The 23,850-nt window shown below is 50.4% G+C and overlaps 1 protein-coding gene across 1 annotated transcript in view; it reads left to right on the top strand.

The window, feature by feature from the left end:
* Window positions 1-23,850, top strand: part of LOC144826435 (transient receptor potential cation channel subfamily M member 7-like) — a 2,236,140-nt gene that overhangs the window by 432,935 nt on the left and 1,779,355 nt on the right. Inside the window, exon 7 of the mRNA XM_078684762.1 lies at window positions 290-461. Coding sequence (XP_078540888.1) covers window positions 290-461 — 172 coding nt within the window. The remainder of the gene's footprint in view (window positions 1-289; window positions 462-23,850) is intronic.

Here is a 23,850-nt window from a genome sequence, read left to right as displayed (position 1 = left end):
TATGCTGGATTGTTTGAGGCATCGCTGTTCTTTGGCTTCAGAAAGAGATCATGTGTATTCAAGTATGGGAATGGTGAAAAGGACTTGCCAAGAACAACGTTTAAATCGTTTTTGAGAGATAGTGTTTTAGGAAAGTGGAGAATTTATAAATGTATTGGTGTTTCAGTCAAGCCTAGGCAGTTCAAGTCCTGAATGGAACTGTTTGAACACATTTGTCCCAGTGCCCGCATGTTTATGTGAACGGGAGCTATGGTGATTGGCTAGAATTAAGAATTGTTTTTCTGTTTAGGTCGTTGCTCCCTATCAAACTCTGCTGAACCCGTTAAGTAAACTGAATGTTCTCAACAATCTTCATTCACATTTTATTCTGGTTGATGATGGAACAGTGGGGAAGTATGGAGCAGAAGTCAATTTAAGGAGGGAGCTGGAAAAAACAATCAATCTGCAGCGGATTCATGCAAGTAAGTGATTACACTATTAATGCAGACCCTAGGTCAAATCAAGTTAGAGCTTTTGAATAGTGTAACCCTATGACAAATACAGTAGGAAGGGTCTATACAGCGTGAAATTTGACAAATGCAATAAGAATGGGTCTTATATTGTGAATTCTGTGACAACTGTAATAGGAAAGGGTTCATATTGTGAACTCTAGATTTAACATTGTTTAACACTAGCAGACTGTGTTATACCTATTTCTAGTTCAGAAGAGGCTGGAGTAAATTGTGTATATTTCTACTTTTATTTCTGATTAATACTTTTAACCGCCCGGTCCTACCCTTTTTATTCGCGCCAGGTGCTCTACAACGCAGAGCTGGATCGCCGCTCCCAATGTTGTCAGTTTGCCCAATCCCAACATTTCATCAGAATTCAATTGTGTGCCAAGGAAATACCACCCCCAAAACCATAGGCTTTTAACCATGCTACAGTTGCACGAAGAAGCTGTCAGTCACTGATCTGCACAACATTTGCATGTGGTGAGTTGAAATTGTGCAATAAATGCTCCCAGATGCACCTGAAGGTGATCACGGTGTGGGAAGCAAAATTCGATTGTAGAATTTAAGATTGCTTCCCCTCCTGATCACAGGCTGCTCCCGTGTCACCTCCAGTCATTCAGCAGGATTTCAGGTAAAAGTACTAGAAGTTAAGCAGGACTCCTCCCCCTCTCACTACACCCACACTGGAGAAAAGCAACACAGTTGTCACTCAAAGGATTCAACTCTGCAGGTCTCGTCCACCTTCAAGCCTATCCAAAGGCTGGTCTGTGTGCGTCCTGAGTTTCCTAGATTGTTGTTGACCTCAAAGTAGATAGAGGCCTTCAAAGAGGCCATGATACAGATTTTTTAAGGCACGGTCATCTCCCTTTTGGAGTACCTTTGATCCCCATGGAGCTCAACTGATCCTCCTACATTGATGAGTTCCAGCTTCTTTTTTGATGCCAGTACTTCTGAAGCCTCTATTTGATAGACTTCTAGCCAAAGATTCCTTACCTTTGAATTTTTCAGGCATTATACTGGATCTGTAAGATTTTTCGAGCAGTACTCCTGCGCGCCGGTAGGTGGGTCGATCGGCACCGTATCCATCGTCTGTGTCTTCTGTGCCAGAGTGACCCGGCGCACCAACGCCAGTTCTTTTTGTTCCATGATCTGGAGAAGAGCTACCCCTGTCTTTTTTTACAGGAATTTTGCAACTTTTTGTCGATTTAGTTTTTTTAGGTTACCTCCTTATGTGTCAAGGATGCCATCTGCGGAGCCAGTCACTGGTCAATCTCTGTGACGATTCTGCACCTTGTCTGTCGGAGGTGACAGGAGTGCGACCACAACACCAAGTTGTGCTCCGATTGCCAGGTCGTGGTGCCAAAGGTTTTGAGGGAGCGATCCCTGTAGCTGCCAGCGGGCAAGCCCCCGATTTTGCAGAAATCAAGGTCCTGGTCTAGAGGAAGGTTCCGGGATCATTCACGGAGTTGAAGTCCCAGTCTAGAGGCAGGTACTGGGATTGTTCACGGAGTCTGAAGTCTTCTTCGTCGCATTTGAGATAGTTGGGACATCAAGTAAGAGGCACAAGAAAAAGTCATTGAAGCACACTTAGACTTTTCCGTGTTCGTCATCTGATGCGACGAAGGAGCATCGGTATACGAGGCCTGGTTCTTTGAAGCCTGTGCCTGGGTTTACTCCGTGCCTCTCAGAAAATATCCGGGAGCCAGAACACCCCGCCTAACTTAAGAGTTCATATTTGGGTGGTCCAACCTTTATCAAGAACCCTACGGGCGCTGCAGAGTTTTGGGGTGGAGGGGGTGTTGACCAGGGGAGGGGGCTCGCATCTGGTTCCATGCCAGCGGCTCCAGTGAGCCCCTGTGGATCCAGTCCCAAGGCCAGCCTCAATGCCAACAATCCCGTCACCAGCCCCATTATCCTCTCTGAATCTGGCAGAAGCCAGCAGGACATTTAGGCCCCATATTGAATCCTAAGCCCTAGTTCTACGTACTCTGCCTTGTGGAGGAGTAGGAGGGGGTCACTGTGCCCTTTACAATACCAGCCATATGAGCCCCAAATCGACTCATATGGCTGGGAAACTTGCCCAGCGACCCCTGTTGTGGGTGTGAGTAAATAGTTCATGCCAGTGGACTGGCTTCCTCTCCAGATTGTGGCATGCTTTCTCCACCTACTGTGGCTATATAGGACAGAGCTTCTTATGGTATGGATGGTGGTGCAGAGAGCGTCTGAGGTCCTTCACCTTCAGCCTCCCTCGGCGGCAGTTAAGACTAATCTCTTGACTGAGGTGCTGCAACTAGTAGTTTCCTCCTCGGAACCCCTACTCACATTCAATTAGGCCCTCACCAACGTCCTTTTGGGAGCCTTTGTCAAGCCCAGCATGGGTCTCCTGGAAATAAGACAATTGCCCATTGCTACCACCCTGCTCCTGAGGACTCAACCTTCCTCACCCAACACCATACCTCGGAGAGCTTGGTCCCAGGGCGCGTTCCCCACCCCACACCAGGACATGGAATGCAAGATGCTGGACTCCTGGGGAAGAAAATGTTTTCTTCCGCCAGCCTGGCATTATGATCCGTGAACACTGCATGCCTATTGGGCCGCTATTCCCAGATGCTGTGGGATATGGTTGTGCAAGTGGTGTTGCAGGTCCCGAAGGAGGCACAGGCCATCCTCTCCCTAACAGTTATTGACTTGAGAGACGCAGCAAAGTTAATGATCCAATGTGGTCTGGACATGATTGACTCACTGGGCAAAGTGGTTTCCTCGACTGTGGCCTTGAAGCGCCATGCCTGGCTGAGAATGACTGGCTTCTTGGGGTCTGTCCAAGCTACCCTTATGGACATGCCCTTCGATGGTACTCCTCTCTTCTGAGACAAGGCAGACTCTGCGCTGGAGCGCTTTAAGGACTGGCGGGCTACGGGCAAGTCCTTGGGCCTCTCGGCTGCCCCACATCGTCCCCAGTTTGCCTTTTGTGGCTACGGACGTGGCTTTCATCCCTACCAACCCTATCCAAGCTGGGCAAGTTTCCCAGCCTCTGTGTGTAGGATGGTGCGGTTCCTACCAGCCTTGTGGGTCAGGTAGCCAGCGGTCTGGTCCAACCACCATCCCCTTGGAAGCTGCAGCATCCAATCCTTCCTAATCCTGCCCTTTTAGATCATGGGCATCCAGTTGGTGGCAGCCCCTAACATCAGGTGGGGTTTGCAGATCTTCAGAAGGGGCTACTCCCTCCCCTTCGAGACAACACCTCTTTCCACACCTCCATCTACCAACTGGCTGAGGGATGATCATTTGTACTTGCTCTGCGAGGAAGTCATGGCTCTCTTGGCCAAAGAAGTCATGGAGAGAGTTCTGGGGTTGGAAGTAGGCCATGGTTGTTATTCCAGCTACTTCTGGTCCCCAAAAAAGAACAGGGCTTTTGTCGTATCCTAGACCTCCGAGTTCTCAACCTCTTCCTCAAAAAGGAGAAATTCAAGATTCTCACTCTAGATCAGGTCTTTTCTGTCCTGGATCCAGAAAACTTGATGGTAGAGTTGAACTGGCAGGACGCTTATTTCCATATCCCCATCCTGCCTGCCCACTGGTGTTCTCAGTGGTTCAGGATAGGCCACAAACACTTTCAGTTCACTATGCTCCCTTTTGGCCTTACCAGCGCCCCACGGGTGTTCACAAAAGCGATGGCGGTGGTTGCTGCTCATATGTGGAGATCAGGGGTGTTAATCTTCTTCTATCTCGACGACTGGCTATTGAAGGCGGGCTCACCCCAGACTGTTGTCTTCCCACCTCCAGGCTATGGCGGACCTCATGCATTCGCTGGGGTTCACTATCAACGTGCCGAAGTCACACCTGACTAGCTCACAGACACTCCCTTTCATCAGAGCTGTTCTGGACACAGTGCAGTTTCGGGCTTATCTTCCTGAGCAACAAGTCCAGGATATTCAGGTTAAGATTCTGATGTTTGAGCCTCTATCCAGGATTTCGCTAAGACTGACTCTGAGGCTGCTGGACCTCAAAGCCTTCTGAATCATGCTGGTTACACATGCCAGATTCTGCAGTGAGACCTGAAGTTCCAGTGAGCGAAGCATTAGTGTAATCTTTCTGACGTGGTCCAGATTTCGAAGGGGCCTGTCTGTGAAGAATTTATAATGGTGGCTAATGGACCGCGATTGGCTCAGAGGCAGACCCCTCTCCTTTCCCCAACCAGATTGCATAGTAGTGACAGACGTGTCACTCCTGGGATGGGGCAGCCATCTGGGAGAAGTGGTGATCAGTAGCCTCTGGTCCCAGGCTGAATCTGGGCTGCACATCAACCTGTTGGAGCTCTGAATGATCCCATTGGCATTGAAACCCTTTCTACACTCCATCAAGGGAAGACTGGTACAAGTGTTAACGGGCAACGCCACCGCCATCTGGTACTGCAACTAACAGGGCCGGGTGGGGTTCTGGAACCTTTGTCAAGAGACCCTACGTCCCTGGAAATGACTGGAACAGCAAGGCATATCCCTGGTGGTTCAACACCTATCAGGTTCCCTGCACCCCAGGGTGGACAAGCTCAGCTTTCGATGCCTCTCAGATCACAGATAGCGTCTCCAACTGGAAGTGGCATGAGGTCTCTTTCAGTAGTGGGGAAAGCCTTGGTTAGATCTATTCGCCTCTGTTGAGAACGCGCTATTTTGGCAGTTTTGCGGGTGTGAGTTTTCAAGACGGTACTCGCTTGGAGACACTTTTTGTCTTGAGTGGAGCTTGGGCTCCTATGACTTTCTATCCATACTACTCCTGCCCAGAGTTTTCAAGAAGGTCAGAAACGACTGGGCCCAAGTTATCCTTGTGGCTCTGGACTGGGCACGGAGAGTCAGGTATCGCAAGCTACTGAGCATGGCCATTGTTCCTCCAATCAGGCTGCCCCTACGGGAGGATCTTCTGTCGCAGCAGCAGTTGGAGGGTCCGCTACCCGAACCTGCCAAATCTCCGCCTTCTTGCATGGAGAATGAGCCGTGGCAATTGATAGCTTACGATCTTCCTCCCGAAGTCTGCAATGTTATTCTGGCACCCAGGTGTCCCTCCACCAAGACGATATACGCCTGCCGTTGGAAGCGATATCATATTGTACAGAAAAGTCCATTGATCCACTTTCAGCTTCCCTTTCTAATATTTTGCTTGATTCTTACCCTTGTCCAGCAGGGCTCTACTTTGGGCATTCTAAACGTTTATCTTTCTACTCCTTCTTGAGGCTACCTGACCTGCCCTCTTTCTTTAAGTCCCCTATTAAATAGATTTTTGAAGGGCCTTGCACATATGTTTCCCCCTTCTCCTTTTATTATGCATCAGCTGGACCATAATTTGATCTTGATGTGTGGTTCTTTTGAGCCTCTTCACAGTTGTCCCCTCCAGCTGCTTACGGTTAAAACAGCCTTCCCCCTGGCAATTACAACTGCCCAGAGTGTGAGCTTGCTGCAGGCTTTGTCATCCAAGCCTCCCTTTTTCTCATTTACCCTGACAAACTGGTGTTTTGCACTAGGGCCTCTTTCTTGCCAAAAGTGGTCACATCATTTCATGTGGGGCAATCGGTCACCCTGTCCAACTTCTATGCTCTTCCACATAATTATAAAGAAGAGGAGCACTGTCTTGACCCAAAAAGAGCATTGTTCTATCTTGACCGCACACAAGAGTTCCGGGTAGACGACCATCTCATCATGGGGTATGTTGGCGCAAAGAAAGGTCAGGCGGTGCAGGAGCGCATCATCTCTCGATGGGTCGTAATCTGTATCAAGATTTTCTACGCTTTAGCAAAAAGCAGCCTTCTGAACCCTTACACGCTCATTCCACCAGAGCTATAGATGCGACCAGTGCGTTAGCGTGTGGAGTTCTGGACCTGGATATATGTCGGGCAGCAACGTGGGCATCCCTGCACTGTTTACTAAACATTATTGCTTGGGCAGTCAGTTCCGCAAGGATTGGTACTTTGCCCGTTCAGTCTTGAAGGACTTCCTAGTTTAAATTTGTTACAAACCCTCCTCCAGTGAGGGTATTGCATGGGTATCTATTTAAAGGTAAGGGATCTGTGGCTAGAAGTCTCTATCAGATGAACAAGTTACTTACCTCCGGTAGCGACCGATCTGGTAGAGACTATATCTTGCAGCAAATTCCTCACTGACCCACCCATCCTCCCTGCTCTGTGGACACATTTCTAGTGTCCATGCTGATACCTTTCAGGGCCCTAATTTGGACACAATCGTGTCAGTGCACTTCATGGCTCAGCGCTTCTGGTTTGGAAAGTTGTGAAATAGTAACCGACGTTGGTGCGCCTATATAGGTACCGCAATGTCACTCTGGCACCACTGATGGACACAAAACAGATCGACGCCACCTACCAGTACACAGGGGTACTGCTTGAATAATCTTCCGTATCCAGTCTGATGCCTTTTAAATTCAAAGGTAAGGAATCCGCGGCTAGCTATAGTCTCTACTAGATAAGGTGTTACCGAAGGCAAGTAACTTGTTCGTTAGGCTTGGATTCAGATGTAATTTGAGGGCTCCAAAATGTTCCCCAAGATGATGATGAGGATATTGATGACAATGTGGAGGCATACATCTTGCTTCCTCCCTCATTATACTGATGATGGCATGTACCTGGAACTACAAAATGCTTGTGGCGAACACACTTCTCCTGAAACCTATTGATGGAGATCTTGCAGCCTTGAAAAAGCAGTGTCCAGTTCACCCAATTAGTCTCACCATAGTTAAGCGGCATATGCCAGCCCTTGGAGACCTGTTTTTTTTAACTATAAATCAAATTCCTGATAGCTTAGTGGTCCGAGTATCTGAGTAAGGACAACAAAATGTTTTCTTCTGCTCTGCCAATAAAAGAGTTGAAGTGTATTGCCGCTTTTGGAAAAGAGTGCTTTCTGCTGCCAGTTTGGCCCATAGGTACTGGAACACTGTCTGCCTCCTTTTCAGATACACTCATGCCCTCTGGGACAAGGCTAGCGAGACTTTGCTGTCCTTTCCAACAAATTTGCCAAACTTGCCGTTACGATTGGCCTTGACACAACAGTATGTTGGCCGCCATGGACTCTAGTGTTATATGGTGTCATGCATTGTTCTGTGCCACAGGTTTTGTGGGGATGTACAGTCATCCCTCATGGTCATGCCTTTTGATGGCTTCAGATCTTTTGGAGAAAAGGCGGATGTGGCTCAAGAGAGTTTTAAAGACCGCTACATTATGGCCCACTCCTTAGGTTTACTTTCATAATCCTGTCAATTCCAGCATAGTCCTCCTATCCATTTTTTGTGATAAAACAAGGCCCAGTGGTGCATTTTAGACTCCACTGGATTGCTTTACATGAGCACCAGAAGGTCCGACTCATTTTATTTTAAGCACAAGAGGTGAAGTGATTTTCCTAGAGCCAATGCTATGACTCAAACATGGTTCCCCAGATACAAACTGTGCTGCTCTGGCCATCAGGCCTCATCGTTATTTCTCAGTTTATGTCTGAAATCATACACTAGTGGGGGGATTGTTTACGATTGCGTATAGTGAGCACATTCTCGGTTGAAATGGCTTTGGTAAGTAAATAGCATCAGCAAAAATACTAGAAGATTCACTCAAGATTCTTGTTTGGGAATACTTGCAAGGGTGTGTTTTAAAACCGGACTTGGGCACATAGTTCTGCCTCTTTGCACCAGTGGTGCTGGAACATTTTTCTGATTAGGGGGAGAGGCATCAATGTTACATCACTGAAGTCCTAGGAATTGTGAACAATCCTAGCTTCACACAAAGTGTAGCACATATATATAGTAGGAGAGTAGGAACGGGTGTACTATGTGTTGTGTAGTGTACAGTAGGACCCTTGTGGTCCTTGCCGGACTCCTTACAAAGTTACGTAATCAGTTGAGAGGTATCTGGGTGTGGTCAAAGTTTATGACGTGGTGTGTTCAGTTAACGGTTGCATGCCGAAGAATAAAGATGTGTGTTACAGAGCTCCTTGTGTGGTGTTGTCATTTGCGTGCACCAAAGCTGGGGAGGACATGTCAGTGTGTAGCTGGTGGTGCATTTTAAAGCACAATGTTACCAATATATTCCTAAAGCATTGTGCGGTAGCACACTGTCATTTACAGACAGCACATGTTACATAGAAATAGGCACTTAGTTTTGCACAGTCATACAGTTTACTGATAAAACTATATGTAACAAAAATGATAATGTGTGGAAATCTGTTTCCGGTGAATATTTATTACTTGCTCATCAAGTGAAAGTGTTTGATTTGTTTTAATCCTATTAAAGTCTTTGTTTTCATCACACTTGAGAATTACAAAAAAGTACATGATTTTTGCTTTCCTAATGCCTGATATTTTCTGAAATGTGTAGAGGTTATTTACAAGTATTTCCTCTCTCACTCCATGTGCCCCATCAAGATTGTCCCAGAGTTCACTTTAAAAACTCCTCTCCCTTTTCAGTCAGAGGAACAAAAGTAAACACCAACCCCGATGTTAAAAGAAGCAGCAGTTTGACAGAAGACATAACCGGATATTTGACCTCTGTCTTCGAAGCACAGCAAATGTGGCAGGATAAATGCAAAATGCAAGGACATCTTTATGTATTGCTCTTTCGCGATCCACCAGAATTCGACTGGTGACCCACAACTTGGGAAACACTGATATAAACAGTTTGCACCATAGTAGAGCAGCAGTACTCGCCTTGTTTACACACTGAGCAGGTACTAGAAGGGGGGGGGGAGAGAGAGCAGAGTTACTGCTCCTTAAACATATAATTGGTACAGGAGAGCATATGCAACAGCAAGCAAGATTTCCTCATTTACAGAAGAGGTACAGCACACTCTGCCGTGTTGCTCTCGTTCCTTACACAGAGGCCATGTTTAGCAAAGGTGTTGCAAACTTCTCACATCCCTTTCTTCGTACAAATACATACAAAGAACAGGCCCAGTTGTGCTTAATTGGAGCTGGTGGTTGCAGGTGGGGTCTACTGGCATTCAGTTTTTGGGGACCGGAAATTCTTTTTCCTCATTAGCAAGAAAATGAAAAACACACACGAGGGAAAGAAGGAGGAAGAAAAAGACAGATAAAACACGACAAAGGAAGAAGGCAGGCAACTGCCAGAGTGAGAATCAAGAGGCAGGGAGTGTCCAGTGGGAGATTAAAGAGACATGAAAAAAGATTACAAAGCCTTGATATTCGGCACATTCAGTAGCACCAGTCAATGGCTTCTGATCAAAAACTCTGGGCCCGAGCACTTATTTTTACTAATTAAGCGCTGGTCACAGTTGGGCCGTAGCAGAAGCTTCACTCTGAGAGGTACACAGTCCCCAGCAGTGCAAGCCTCACTGAAAAGAGGTCCTTTGAGCAGCAGTACAGTTCACCAGTAGTTCAAGCCTTTTTGGTAAACACAGAACATTTATAACACGGCCATCAGCAGCGCATCCTTCCTCAAATGGATATATTACTGGATTGCCAGCAGCAGATCAGGCTTCCCTCGCACAAGGAAGAGGTGCAGCAAAGGCCATAGCGGCTCACGCTTCTATGTATAAATAATGTGTAGTAATGGAAACCTCCCAGACATGTACCAAGTGGGGCACACAACGCAAGTAGCAATCTGCTTAAAAATTCAGAAAATATGTACCGCACAGACCAGACCGGTAAAGCACACGCGCAATGCCTAATGGAGTGGTGTGGCTCACTGGTTAGAGGCGGCAGACCCGTAAGCAGAGGACGGCCCGGGACCAGGGTTCGATTCCCGACGCGGCAGGGTCGTGGACCAGGGTCAGCGGGCTCGATAATTCTCGCCTCGGTGCCTACTCCAGTCAGGGACCACACTCGGCAACTCTGGGCATTAGCTTGCCTCATCTTCACAACGGCCCCCCAGACCGCCGGGGATGCTTGGTCGCACCTTAGAGATACCCATTAGGGACCATCTCTCAGGGTGAGCCAGGACGGGTTCCCCAGCGGTCGAAGCGCGGAGATACTCCTCCGGGAGTTGATTCTAGCGCTATATAAACCCACAATTAAATTAAATTAAATTACTGAAATTTAGTATAATTTCGAGCATGGTTTTCCAGTTCCAAAGTCTGCAGCTCGAGCTGTAAGGCTACTTCCTGAAGTAATGTTTGTGATTAAAAAAGTGCTTAAAAAAATATATTTTAGCAATACGTAATCTGACTGTACCTAGTGTCTCAATTACTTTGGAATTTAGCTGATAACACCCTTACGTTACCCCTTAAAAGAATACATCTTGGAGGCGTGGCCAAGATGGCGTCGGAGTAGGACGCTTTCTCGAGCCTCTCCGACGCCGATCCTGCATAGCGACTTACTGCGGGGTCCCAAGGCGTCTTGCCTGTGCTGCTCGATCGGCGGAGGCTGCCGAATACTAGCGGTGTGCCCCGGTGTCGTCGCCTCGGCGGAGAGTGGCCGGCAGGAGCCGTTTGTGGGGAGCCGAGCTGCGGCCTGTGAGGCGGCGGCCTCGCGTGACTTGGAGGCCGGAGGAGGCGGAGCGGACCCAAGCTCTGGCACAGCACCGGCGCTGGCTGTATCGCGCTGAGCGGGTGAGGCAAGGAACTGCACTCACCGGCGGAGGAGCGCTTGCTGACCGGCGCTGAGAGGGGAGCTCGGCGGGCCGCGCTGGTGGCTGGACGCCGCCAGGGGCTGCCAGAAGAGCCGGACACCAAGTCGGGAGGCGGCCCCTAGACCACGGAGCAGACCTGGGCGCTGCAGCACGGGCCCGGCGGGGGAAGAGCAGGTAGATCCCCCTTCTCGGAGGGCAGCAGACTGGTGTATCTACCGACGGGGGAGGAAAGGAAGGGCTGCGAGGTAGCGGGGCCAAATATCTGCCCAGGACCACGCGCCACGCCGGGGCCTTCCGGACTCGGACCTGGAGGGTGACAGTGCCTGGAGAGCCGACGCGTGGTCTTGCCCACGCCTGCATAACGCAAGGAGGGTCGTACCACTCTGGCGGCCGGCTCGCGGTAGTGGCGGGACTTTGGATACCATCGGGGACAATTGGCTCTGCTGGTGGACACTGTGGAGTGGCCTGACATTGTGCTTGTGGTGTACTTTTCCAAAGGAGGCTCCGCCGGCGTGGCTGCGCCCTACAGCTGTGCATTGGCACCAGGGAGGAGCGGTGGACTTGCAACTTGCTGGCACTGATCTTGGAAAGCGGAGCACCAGGGCTGCCGCCCATCTGGGTGGTGGGTCCCTCTAGCGGCTGGGCGCTTGGCACCACTTTGGAGGGGCTCTGACGGTGGCGGACTGGACCGGCTTCTCCCGGGTCTTGACCGTTGGCGGGGACACGTGCTGTACTGGGATCCCACGGGCCCCGTGTCTGGTCGCCAGCTTTGGGGTGTGAGCCTTCTCGCCCGCTTTCTGCCCCGGGGGCTGGAAAGACCCTTGCACGCTAGGAGCATCGATGAGTAGTGGTGGCCTGGTGGGGGAGAGACCGCACTATCAACGGAGTATCCCTGCATGACCTCTGGAGAGAGCGAATAGCGCCGTCAACGGGCCGTCCTGATACGGTGGGTCATCGACCCGAGTCTCGCCTCCCAGCGGCGGCTATCCAGAGCCTGAGTGGAAGTGCGTGGACGCGACTCACAGCCATGTCCAACTCGCAACGCAGAGGGGGGAAGGCGGGGAAGGACGTAATCCCCAAATCATCGCAGCAACCGGCGTCGCCGGGAACCAGCGGCTCCTCCAGACAATCGGATGATGAGGCGCCAGCAACTAAAGCCTTCATGAAGGAGCTCTTCGCGACTATCAAGGACGACATTTCCGAACTCCGTACACAGTTGGTCTCGGACCTCCGGGAGGTACGGAGGGACGTAGATGGGATTGGCGAAAGGGTAGCGACACTGGAGGACCATGACCTTAGCATGGCGACTGATGTGCACCATCTCCAACAGGACATCATACGCCTTACGGAGCAAAATCTGGATTTGCAAACCCACGCAGAGGATTTGGAGAACCGCTCCAGAAGAAATAACATTCGTATTAAAGCAGTGCCCTGGGACGGGGAGGCGGGGGACCTGCGTGGATACGTCCTGGCCTTGTTTCTCCAGATCTTGGAAGATGAAGAGGTGCGTGACATCCAGATGGATAGAGTGCATAGAGTGGGGCTGCCCAGGAGGGGCGGGGGGCCGCCTCCAGATATCCTCGTTTGCGTGAATGACTTTCAGATGAAGGAAAGGATCTTGAGGAAAGCGAGAACCACTGCCTCACTGCAATTCAGGGGCCATCACCCCCAGCTTTACCAGGACCTGGCGGCAACGACCTTGCAGAAACGAAGGGACTTCCGGCCTGTGACCGCCTTTCTCCGGGGGCGCGGGATATCCTACTCCTGGGGCCATCCCTTTCGGATCATCTTTCGATGGGAGAACCGGCTGCGACAGATCAATTCCCTACGGGAAGCGATGGATCTTCTGGGTATTGAGGCAACGGAACCATCACAGGAGGCGCGTGGCTCTTCATTCCGGAGGCGGCGTCGCTCTTCCTCATGGCACAGGGTGGGCCCGTCCCCGGAGCGGCGGCGGCCGGACTCGGCGACTAGTGTGCAGGAGAGAGGGGCCGCATGGCTTCGGTGGCCTCCGCCACCATGACGGATTCCCAGGCGAGCTCTGGAGCAGCGTGACCCCGAACTTATGGAGTGGCGTCGGAGGGGCTCTTGGCCTGAGGTCCTCGGGGTACAAAGGTACTTTTGGAGAAGACACCCCGAACTGTGGCCCTGGGGGTCCCCAGGTGGACACCCCTGCCCCGACCCCAGTCCAGTGGGGGACTTTTGAACTGTGACCTGCTGGAACTGAAGACTGCGGGGTTCAGGTTCAGTGCCTTGAATTACACTTTGTTATTCTTTGTTCTTGGGGGGGGTGGCGGGTGGGTTGGTTGGCGCTCTGACTCTAGATGTCATGACAGAGCGATTTGGGTGGGGGATGGGAGTTCCGGGGGTGGCGGCGGCATTGTGTGTTGAGTGTGTGTTGAGAGGGCCTTTATTGACATTGTCTTCTATATTTTGTATATTGTTTCGAGTTATGCCTTCTTTGACCCCTACGTGCCTTAGGAACATGGATATTGTGCGGGACTTGCGGAGTGATCGGGTGGGCCTCCTGGGGTGGTGGTGGCTGGGATCCTTTCCCAGAGTCCCTGTGTCTGTTTCTTTTGCCTGGGTTTGGTTCGTGGTGCATGTGCGGGACCGGTGCGGGCACCGGGGCAGTCTGGCTGTGAGCATGGCGTGGAATCTGTGTTGCCTCTTATGCCTGTCAGCATAGGAACTTGGAATGTTAAGGGCCTTAACTCCCCGCAGAAGCGGCAGAAACTATGGAAGTACATCATAGATCACCATTTGGATGTGGTGGCCCTCCAGGAGACCCACCTGGCTAGGAAGGATGAATTGAGGCTTCGTCATAGGCAGTTCCCCCTTATCTACAGGGCCTCTGCGGCCACGAAGCATAGAGGGGTGGCCCTACTCTTCCGAGCTTCCCTGCATTTTCAACCCATGGGTGTGAGGGTGGATAGGGAAGGCCGTTGGCTACTGGTGAAGGGACTGTTGCGTGGTCGCCTATGTACTTTTGCTGTATTGTATGCCCCTAATGCAGGACAGAATGGCTTTTTGCAGGATCTGCTGGACAAGATGGGGGACTTTGTGGAGGGTCACTTACTCTTACTAGGCGACTTCAATATGATATGGGACAGGGGTCTGGATAGCTCTGGGGGCCGCAGGGCAGACACTGGCGTTTTCTCAGACGGAACTAAACGGCAGTTAGGGGACATGGGGCTGTTTGACAGTTGGCGCTTCCTCCACACGCAGGCCAGGGATTACACCTTTTTTTCCAACGTACATCAATCGTACTCCCGCATTGATTATATCTTGATTAGTCAGGCCCTGCGGGGGGACGTACAGTTAGCTAGTATTTTTCCGCTCTCATTATCGGATCATAGCCTTGTGGTTGTGGGACTGCACTGGGCCACCGGGGGGGATGGCTGGCGCAAGTGGTATTTCCCGGCAGCTCTGGTGCGAGATGAGGAATCGTGTAAGGCCCTACGCAAGGCGATTGGTGATTTTTTCCTCCTCAACCCGCCCACGGACACGTCGGTGTATACCACGTGGGACGCGTGCAAAGCCTCTCTACGGGGCACATGCCTCGCCCTCAACGCGAACCTGAATAAGCTAAGGCGCGAGGAGAGGGAGGCTTTGGAAGTGGAACTGGCTGCCTTGGAACAGGCCCACAAGGCGAACCCCTCCAGGGTGACCCTACGCCCCCTAACGGCGGTGCGAGGGAAACTGAAGGCCCATTATAATAACAGGGCGGAATTTACTCTTCTGCGACTTAGGCGTACCTCCTATTCCCAGGGCAACAAGATCGGGCGCCATCTTGCCCGGCAACTCCGGGACAAACGCGAGAAGGATTATATTGGGGGAATTCGCGATCAGGCGGGCTCTGTTCAGCATAGAGATGCGGACAAGGCGACCATATTCGGGCGCTTTTATGCAGCACTCTACTCGAGCGACGCCCTTGATCCCGGCGCACAATCCAAATTCCTGGAGGGCCTGTCTCTCCCAAAAGTCTCTAAGGAATGGAACGAATCACTATCCTCCCCCATCACCCGGGAGGAGGTCTTGGATGCCGTTAAAGGCCTGAAGCTGCACAAGGCCCCCGGGCGTGACGGCTACACGGCCCTCTTCTACAAAACGTTTGCTTCTGAAGTATGCGACTACTTAGTCTCCCTCTTCAACGCAATGGCGATTGATGGCAGAACCACGGACTCTATGGCACTGATCAGTATTATTCCCAAGCCGGGGAAGGATCCTACCCTTTGTACGTCCTACCGCCCGATCGCACTTCTCAACCTGGACGCCAAATTGTATTCCTCTATTCTGGCGGGTAGACTGCAGGACCTGATGCCTGCCCTGATCCATCCTGATCAATCGGGGTTTATCAAAGGCAGACAGACCCATGATAACCTGCGCCGCGTCATACACCTCATAGAAAAGGCGGAGCGATTTCGCATACCCGCGGTACTAGTTGGGCTCGACGCTGAGAAGGCTTTCGACCGCGTCGACTGGGGTTTTTTACACCAGACACTAGTAGCCTTCGGTTTCTCGCCTTCTTTCGTGAGGATGATCGAGGCTAACTACAGTGGCCCTACATCTCGAGTGTTGGTCAACGGCCATAGATCCACGAGCTTTCGTCAATCCCGAGGGACGCGCCAGGGATGTCCCCTCTCACCCCTTCTCTTTGCTCTTAGTATTGAGCCATTGGCGTTGGCGGTGCGAGACAATGAGAGGATTTTAGGGCTTCCCTTTACAGGCGAGCAGCACAAAATCTCGCTCTTTGCGGACGATGTCCTGTTGTCTATCAGGGAGCCGGCGACGTCGCTACCGCATGTCCACTCGGTACTCTCTGCCTACGAGGAGGTGGCGGGTTTCAAGGTTAATTTCGATAAATCCTACGTACTAAACCTGACCCTCTCGGCGGGGGAGGTGCAACTGACCAGGCTGCTCACCCCGCTCGCTTGGGCGTCGGAGTCCTTGCTCTACCTGGGCGTGCGGTTGACTTCCACCGTGAACGCCCTGTTCCACGCTAACTTCCCTCCGATGTTATCTTCCGTTCAAATTGAGCTGGAACGATGGAAGCCTAAATTCATCTCGTGGTTGGGCAGGATACACGCCCTTAAAATGGTGCTCCTTCCCAAACTGCTGTATTTATTTCAGGCTTTGCCTATTCCGATAGGGCTAGACTACTTCCGCCGATTGAAGACCGTGATGCTGAGATATGTCTGGCAGGGTGGCCGGGCACGGCTTCCATTTTCAGTTCTGCGGCGCCCACGCTTGGAGGGGGGGGTTGGCTTTCCGGACATGCATTTGTACTACAAAGCCGCCCAACTGAGGGTCATTGTGGAGTGGTCCCAACAGAAGTCGGAAAAGCACTGGCTCCACATGGATCGGAGCATTGCGGGCCGCTCCATCTGGGATCTGGCCTGGAAGCCTAAGGCGGATCGTCCCAAGAATGCTTACGTTAGCACCCCCACGAGCACGGTGCTGAAGGTATGGGACACGGTAAGCGGTGATGACCGTTGGACCACATTCCCGTCCCCATTCACCCCGATTCACTTCAACCCGGCCTTTCTCCCGGCCCTGACGGAAGGTCCCTTTGACGCTTGGAGGGAGGGTGGCTGTAGGGCCCTCACCCACTTGTTCCATGGCGTCGAACCCCTCACTTTCCACAACTGTATGAGGGACTATGGTGTCCTCCCAACGGAACGCTTTAGACATCTCCAGCTCCTGCATTGGGCGACGTCGCCTACCGTGGTGGACGCGGCTACCAGACCCTTGTCGAAATTTGAATCCTTCCTTCTTCACACTTCTACCATGAGGGGTACGATCTCTTTCCTGTACAAACTGTTATTAGACTCTGCCGTTTCACCGCGACCGCGATACCAGGACCATTGGGAATCCACACTGGGGAGGGATATTTCTGCTACCGAATGGCAGGCCTTGTGGAGAGATGTGACTGCGCACAATCACTCTACTGACCTCAGAGAGGCGCATATGAAACTCATCTTTGATTGGTACCTATATCCCTCCAAATTACACCGCATATTTCCAGCTACTTCTGACAGGTGTTGGCGGGGCTGTGGGATGTTGGGAGACTTTACTCATATATGGTGGGACTGCCCCACCATCAAGCCGTTCTGGGCTGAGATTCTATCTCACATAAAGGCCATTTTGGGTTACCCGATTCCGAACTCCATGGCCTTTGTACTATTAGGGCTTAGGGACTCGCTGCTTGAACACCAGACTAGGGCGGATAAGCGTGTTATGTGGTTGTGTTTGGGTGCGGCCAAGATGACTCTAGCGGCAGCATGGAAGTCCCCATCTACCCCGGCTATTTCCTTGTGGCATGCCCGACTGTGGCGTCTGTTGAGCATGGAACGCCTCTCTGACATCTTCCTGGGGAATTTTAAGAACTTTATGTACAATTGGGGTTCGCTTGTGAGGTTTCTGTCCCGAAGTTTACCTTCGGCTGTATGCCCCTCAACGCTGCGATCTCTCCATCTCTTCCAAATTTGATCTCGAGACTGTCTGTACTGCTTTGTGTGCTTGCTGGTCGCCGCCACTGGGGGGAGGGTGGTGTTGGGGAGGGACGAGGGTGGGGGATAGTTGGGGGTAATTGTCTTGTGTTCTTCTTCCTTTTCTCTCTCTCGTTGCGACTAGCTATGCCTAGGGAGGGCTACTGGGCTATGAGCGGAGTTTGGGCGGTTCTTTCGAACTAAAGGTGCCTGTTCTGGACTAGAATCTGCAGTGGGTGGAAGTTCCCCCGTTGCCTGTCGAACTATTGTCGACTGCCTGTGGACTATGGAGCACTATCGCCCTTCTTCTGTGGATGAGCCCCTACCTATGTTTTGCGCCCCCTGTGTGGGGTTTTGTGGCGGTATGTCGCCTGTCTTTTTTTTTTCCCTTTCTGATTCCCCTCTTGCTGTTTCCCACCCCTTTTCTATTTTCAACTGGTATACTGCAAAATAAAACTTAAAAAAAAAAAAAAAAAAAAAGAATACATCTTTCTAATCATGAGGCTTTAGTTCTTTGTACCCCACCACCCCCTTTGCTTTCAGGCAATGCAAAAAAGTTTAAAGACCTCTGGTGTAAACAGTAGGTGACAGATCCCCCACAGGGTCTGTCGCTGGGGTCTGAGGTCCTTGCATGATTTGAAATCGTGCGACCCTTGATATTTAATTAATCTGAAGGCATAAGGGACTGCAAGGCCAAACTCTACCACCAGGAGCATTGTAGAAGATAATATAAGGCACAGTTGAGGATGCAGACTTGTTGCTCCCGAGGCCAGTTCTGAGAGGGGTAGGAAATCTTCAGGTAAATTCAAGTCCAAAAAGAAACCAAGTTAAAATTAAACTCCCCTTCTTCTTGCCACTCATCAGGAAAAGTTGGGATAATGCCAGGATACTACACAGTCTCGGCCCCCCAATATTGACCCTGTTCCATAGCTGTTCCTCATGGTGCCCGAATTTCCAGGACCATTGGCGCCATCAAAGAAGATCCAGGATTTCAAAGAAGCCACGGTGTGCATTCTTGGTGTACGCTACCTCCCTTCTGGTGCGCCTTCGGAGTACCACAGATCGAAGGAGGCTTCTAGTCTAATCTCCATCCCCGGCGCGGACTGTGCCTCCTTACCCTGTCCCGACCCTGGGCCCGATGCCAATCGACTCCTCACAATGCATGGAGACCCACACTCATCGCCCCTGCACTGATGCTAGCACTGATGCCGGAGGAAGAACCAATAGTTCTATGGGACTCAGTAGTGAATCCACTGCAACTTCTGATGAAGTTGTGTCCTTCTCAACATCACCCTCAGTTGGATTCAGATGGGACACTTCCATTACCACAACATGTTTCTGATTCTGTTCCACACGCTGACAGGAATGTGTTGTTAAATACCAACTTTAGTGCTTGGGGCCCCCCGTGGAACTTGTCCCCATCACCAGTGCTGTCATTCCTCCTAACCTGGGGGATGTACAAAGGTGTAATGTCCGGCCTCTATGGGGTACTGTCATCGCACCGCTTCTTGACCCCCTTGGCACAGACGCTACGTGCCAGATGGCAGGAAAGGTTGGATATCACATAACAGGATGACGAATGGACGGATATCTTAGAAGCCTTGGAATAGGGCGCAGATGCCGGACTCCAGCTCGAAATTCTCTTATAGCCTCAAGCCCAAAACTAGCCAAGCTTTAATAGGAGGTGATGTGCTTAGTGGCTACAGCTGCTGCCTGTGTAACACTGAGAACCAGGTTTGAAACCCATCCTCAACATCCTGTCAATCTATTCTAATGTCCTTGTGCCAGAAAAAAGAAAAATGTGTAGGAGGGTTTCTGTATGTTATGAAGCGCTCTTCTGTCGTTAAACAATGTTTGCTCTATGTATGTAAACAGCCAAAAATACAATGTGGATTCTGCCTGTCATCCATGCTCTAATCTCCTTCTCCAGGACTTAAAGTCAAAGCATTTTGATGTCTGAAAGGGATAACCATCTAGTGGCTGCTTTGCACAGCGTAAAACTGGAAAATCTGGGCTCAATCCCAGCTTCCTTGCTTGACCAAATTGTGTGATATTAGGCAAATACTTTGATACAGTGTCTATTTTTTGTTCATTACCAAATAGGAGAGCACTTCAAATACGTGAATGCAGGGTGTGCGCTATGCAATAACCTGTCTTGTGGTTGATTTAATAATATATAATGTTGCTCCAGCTTTAATAAGATTTTAGGCCACATAAAGGGTACTCATGACAGTTGACTTGCCTTTTAGTTCACTAATAGCATGTCGTCAGGGTCAGGGCAGCAATATTTCTCAGTTCATGTTTAAGCACTCTCACATTTAATAAATAATTCTCAATGGGGATATATCATTTGATATACTATGGTGAAACACTTCTGTATTTTGAAGACACTTTATCATATTCTAACAATATCTTTGTTATATGGCTTACATGCCAACATTTTCAGGGCTTAGCTCCTGCACGTGCTCCTAGAGCAAGCACTTACCTTCTCTCTCCTCCTTTTGTGTTGGTGTGCCCTCTTCTAAACCTGACCTCCCCAAGGCTGGTTCTCTTTTGTTTAGTTTGGCAGGTCAAGCAGTGGGCAAAGGGATGGATGAAGCAGGAGTAGGAAAAAATAACTTACTATGGGGCAATTATAAGACCCCCACCTCCCTGCATTGAAATCCATTCCCTTCTTTCCGCCCATTCCGACGCATGCCTGAAGCTATTAGTGCTGTTGTGACAGAGTTTTCCCTCTGGAAAGTTAGGTTTCTCATGGACATTTTTTGCCGTGTGGAGATATGGGTCTCAAAACTACAGGGTTTAAACAGTGTCAAGATTGTCAGTGACAGAGGTCGGTGACCGACACTCTGCCTGTGGTGCCTTGGCACCATACACAAAAGTCATGCTCAAGTTGTGCTACGGTGAACCGTGAGGCCATTCGAGACCGCCGCACCAAGTTCACCATCATCTAACTCCGGAAGAAGTTGTGAAAGTGATCGAGGTCACGGTGGCCTGTGCAGAGAATGATGCCAAAGACTAGAGCCTCCATACTGACGTCTCCTACAACGGACCGTGTTCCAAAAGTTGTATTTGTTTTAAAAGCTTGACACACCCCTTTCGCCCCTGGGGCTCCCCACTTCCCCCTCAGCAAACTCCCACTCGTTATTTAAATTTTTCTGATTCGTTTCAGCAGGTCCGGATGTTGAAGTGGATACATTTTATGAAGAGGAAAACTTTTTTGAGGACCCACAAGATGCCAGTGGATTGGACACCTCCCCTGATAACAATTTAAATTCGCCTAACCCTATCGCCACTGAAGAGTCGGCCTTCTATGCAAATCATCAGGAGGGATGACTTCACACAACCTACTGATGCAAGAGGTAAAGACAAATGTGTTGACAGAGGTTCTTAACCCGGCAGCTGCCACTCATGAACCTCTGCTTCCTTTTAAGGAGGTCCTTCTGGGCACCTAGCAAAACCAGGATCTTGCCCACTGGTCAGTAGACAGGTGGCAAGGTGGCACAGGTCCTCTCCCAGGGACCCCAACCTCCTAATACAGCATCAATTCCAGATAGCTTGGTTGTATATCATCCAGCTGCCAAAATCCCGACTCTTTTCCCATGACTCCATCCCAACAGGGAATCCGGCTAGATGAAACATTTTGCAAGATGTTTTTTTTCCAGTGCCAGTCTTGACTCATGCCTCCTGGGACGGTATTTGCACACTTTGTGGAACAGAGTTGTGAAATGTATTGCTAGCTGTCCCCAAAGATGTCAGATATACCCTGCAACGTCTGACCATTGATGGCCAAGTTGCTGCGAGATCTAAAATCTGTTCTGGCCTGGACACAAACAACTGTCTGGGTAGGGCGGTTGGCACCAGTTGGATGCTTAAGCAGTACACCTATATTTCCATGGGCTTCTCTTCGGATGTTCAGCAGTCCTTAATGGACATGCCAATTGTTGGCTGGAAACTTCTCAGGCAAAGACTTATTTGCTCCTTGAGAAATTTAAGCAGAGCAAAGATATCGCTCGCTTTCTGGGCCTAGCTCAGCCAGCTTGGCAGATCCCCCAACAATGCCCCTTTCGAGACTGCGGGAGGGGATATCTGCAAAGGCAGCGACAGTATGGGCCTTGGCAACAAAAGGCCTCCCAACCCTTATGGGGTGAGGCTGGGGAGCCAGTCTCACATTTCTCACCCAGGAAGGCGTTACCCGTATAGAAATCCTCTTCCCCCCGCAACTGCAAACCTGCTTTAATTTCTCCTTGGTGACACATGATCACCTGGTAAGAGATCTGGTCACTTTTCACCTCCCCCAAAGGCAGAGAATCATGTCAGACCAATTGCCGTTCCAGACTGTAGAGTATGGCTACTCCCTACCGTTTCTGTCTTCTCCCCAGACATGCCACCCACACCGCAGAACCTCCTGGAGGATCACTTGTTCATACTCCGTGAAGATCGGAATCTTTAGGTCAAGGGAGCAATAGAGCATAGAACTCTTTATTGGCTCCCTGTCCACAAAAGGTGCCAGTTCAAACTGCTAACCCAGGCCTACAGTGCACTGCATAATCAAGGACCAACCTACAACAACCACAAGCTGAACTTCCACCAACCCCGCAAACAACTACGCTCCGCCTCCCTCTCCCACACTCCTCGCTTCCACCGAAGCAGGGTTGGCAGTTGCTCCTTCTCCTATCTGGCTGCCAAGGCCTGGTACAGCCTCCACCTCCGAACATCCCCCATCCTACAGGAATTCAAGTAAAGGTCTGAAAACCTGACTGTTTGACTAACTACACCCAGCAAAGGCAAACCCCAATGCCTGCATACCCTCACGCGTGATAAGCAGCGCTTTACAAATCCTAGTTGAGTTGAGAGGGTGCCTACATCATAGTTTGGAACTGGATGTTATTCCTATTATTTCCTGGTCCTAAAAAAGAATGAAGGCTTTTTCCCCATTCTAGAGCTCTGCCGTTTGAACTTCTTTCTGAAGAACTCTGGCTACTGAAGAACGGTCTGCCTCAAACAGTGGTAGAACACCTCCAGACAACAGGCAACCTGTTTAAAGTTTTTGGTTTCTCCATCAATCTGATGAAGTCAGCCATGGCTCCTTCAAAGAGGCTCCTCTTCAATGGAACCATCCTGGATGCAGTACTTTTTCGAGCTATCCCTCTCCCTTAAAGAATCCAGGACTTTTGGGCTATGATCCCAATGTTTCAGCCCTTGACATGGGTCGCAGTGACCATAGCTTTGTGACTTCCCGGATTCTTCGCCTCCTGCATCCTGCTTGTGGACCATACCATGTGGCACATGTGGACTCCACAGTGAGAGCTGTAGTCTCAGTGGAATCAGCACCAAGACAACCTGTCAGCGTACATCCAGGTGTCAAAGGAGACTGCACAGAATCTGTGTCGTGGCTGCTTGACTGCTGTTGGACCAGTGGCACACCCCTCTCCCTTTCCTCCCCAGAGCGAACGGTCATGACTGATGCATCGCTGCTGGGTTGGGGAGGTAATCTGGGAGAGGTGGAGATCAGCGGACTGTGGTCTCCAGTGGAGACTTGCCTCCACCTCAACTTGCTAGAGTTTCTAGAAATTCTCTTGCCACTGAAGGCGTTCCTCCTCTCCTACGGGGAACGGGTGCAGATTCTCATTGACAATACGACCGCCATGTGGTACTGCAACAAACGGGGTGGAATAGGGTCATGAGTCCTGTCCCAGGATGCCCTGTGGCTCTGCAACTCGCTGAACACTCGGGCTATCCCCCTGATCTCCCGACACCTGACAGACTCTTTAAATGCCAGGGTAGACAAACTTTGCCACTGGAGTTTAGTGAAGCATGAATTGCATTTACACTCTGGCACATGGTGTTTCAGAAAGGGGAGAACCCTTGCCCATTCTATTTGCCACCACAGAGAATGCAGTGTCTGTTTTTGTGTGGGCGTTCCCAAGGCAGTCCTTCCTGGGAGATGCCTTCCATCCACATTGGGGATCAGGACTTCTGTATGCCTTTCTGCCCATTCCTTTCCTGCCCGGAGTTCTGAAAAAGAGCAGGAAAGACTCGGCCCAAGTCATTCTAGTGGCTACGTAATGGGCAAGTAAAGTGTGGTACTCGGAACTTGAGCATCTGTCCTCCAATATGGATGCCTTTTCAGCAGTACCGCCTGTTATAGCAGCAGGGCCGTGTTCCCCATCTGAGCCTACACAAGAATGAATGGCAAGAGTTGATGGTCTTTGATCTTTATGAAGAGATTTATATCACTTTTCTATCAAGTTTGTATAATAAGGGCAGTGGGAGACATGTGTTGCTTGGTTTC

This window comes from Lissotriton helveticus, chromosome 3_2, assembly GCF_964261635.1.
Source record: "Lissotriton helveticus chromosome 3_2, aLisHel1.1, whole genome shotgun sequence".
Taxonomy (NCBI): Eukaryota; Metazoa; Chordata; class Amphibia; order Caudata; family Salamandridae; genus Lissotriton; species Lissotriton helveticus.
Note: the sequence above shows the minus strand (reverse complement) of the source record. Positions and strands in the feature narration are given on the sequence as shown.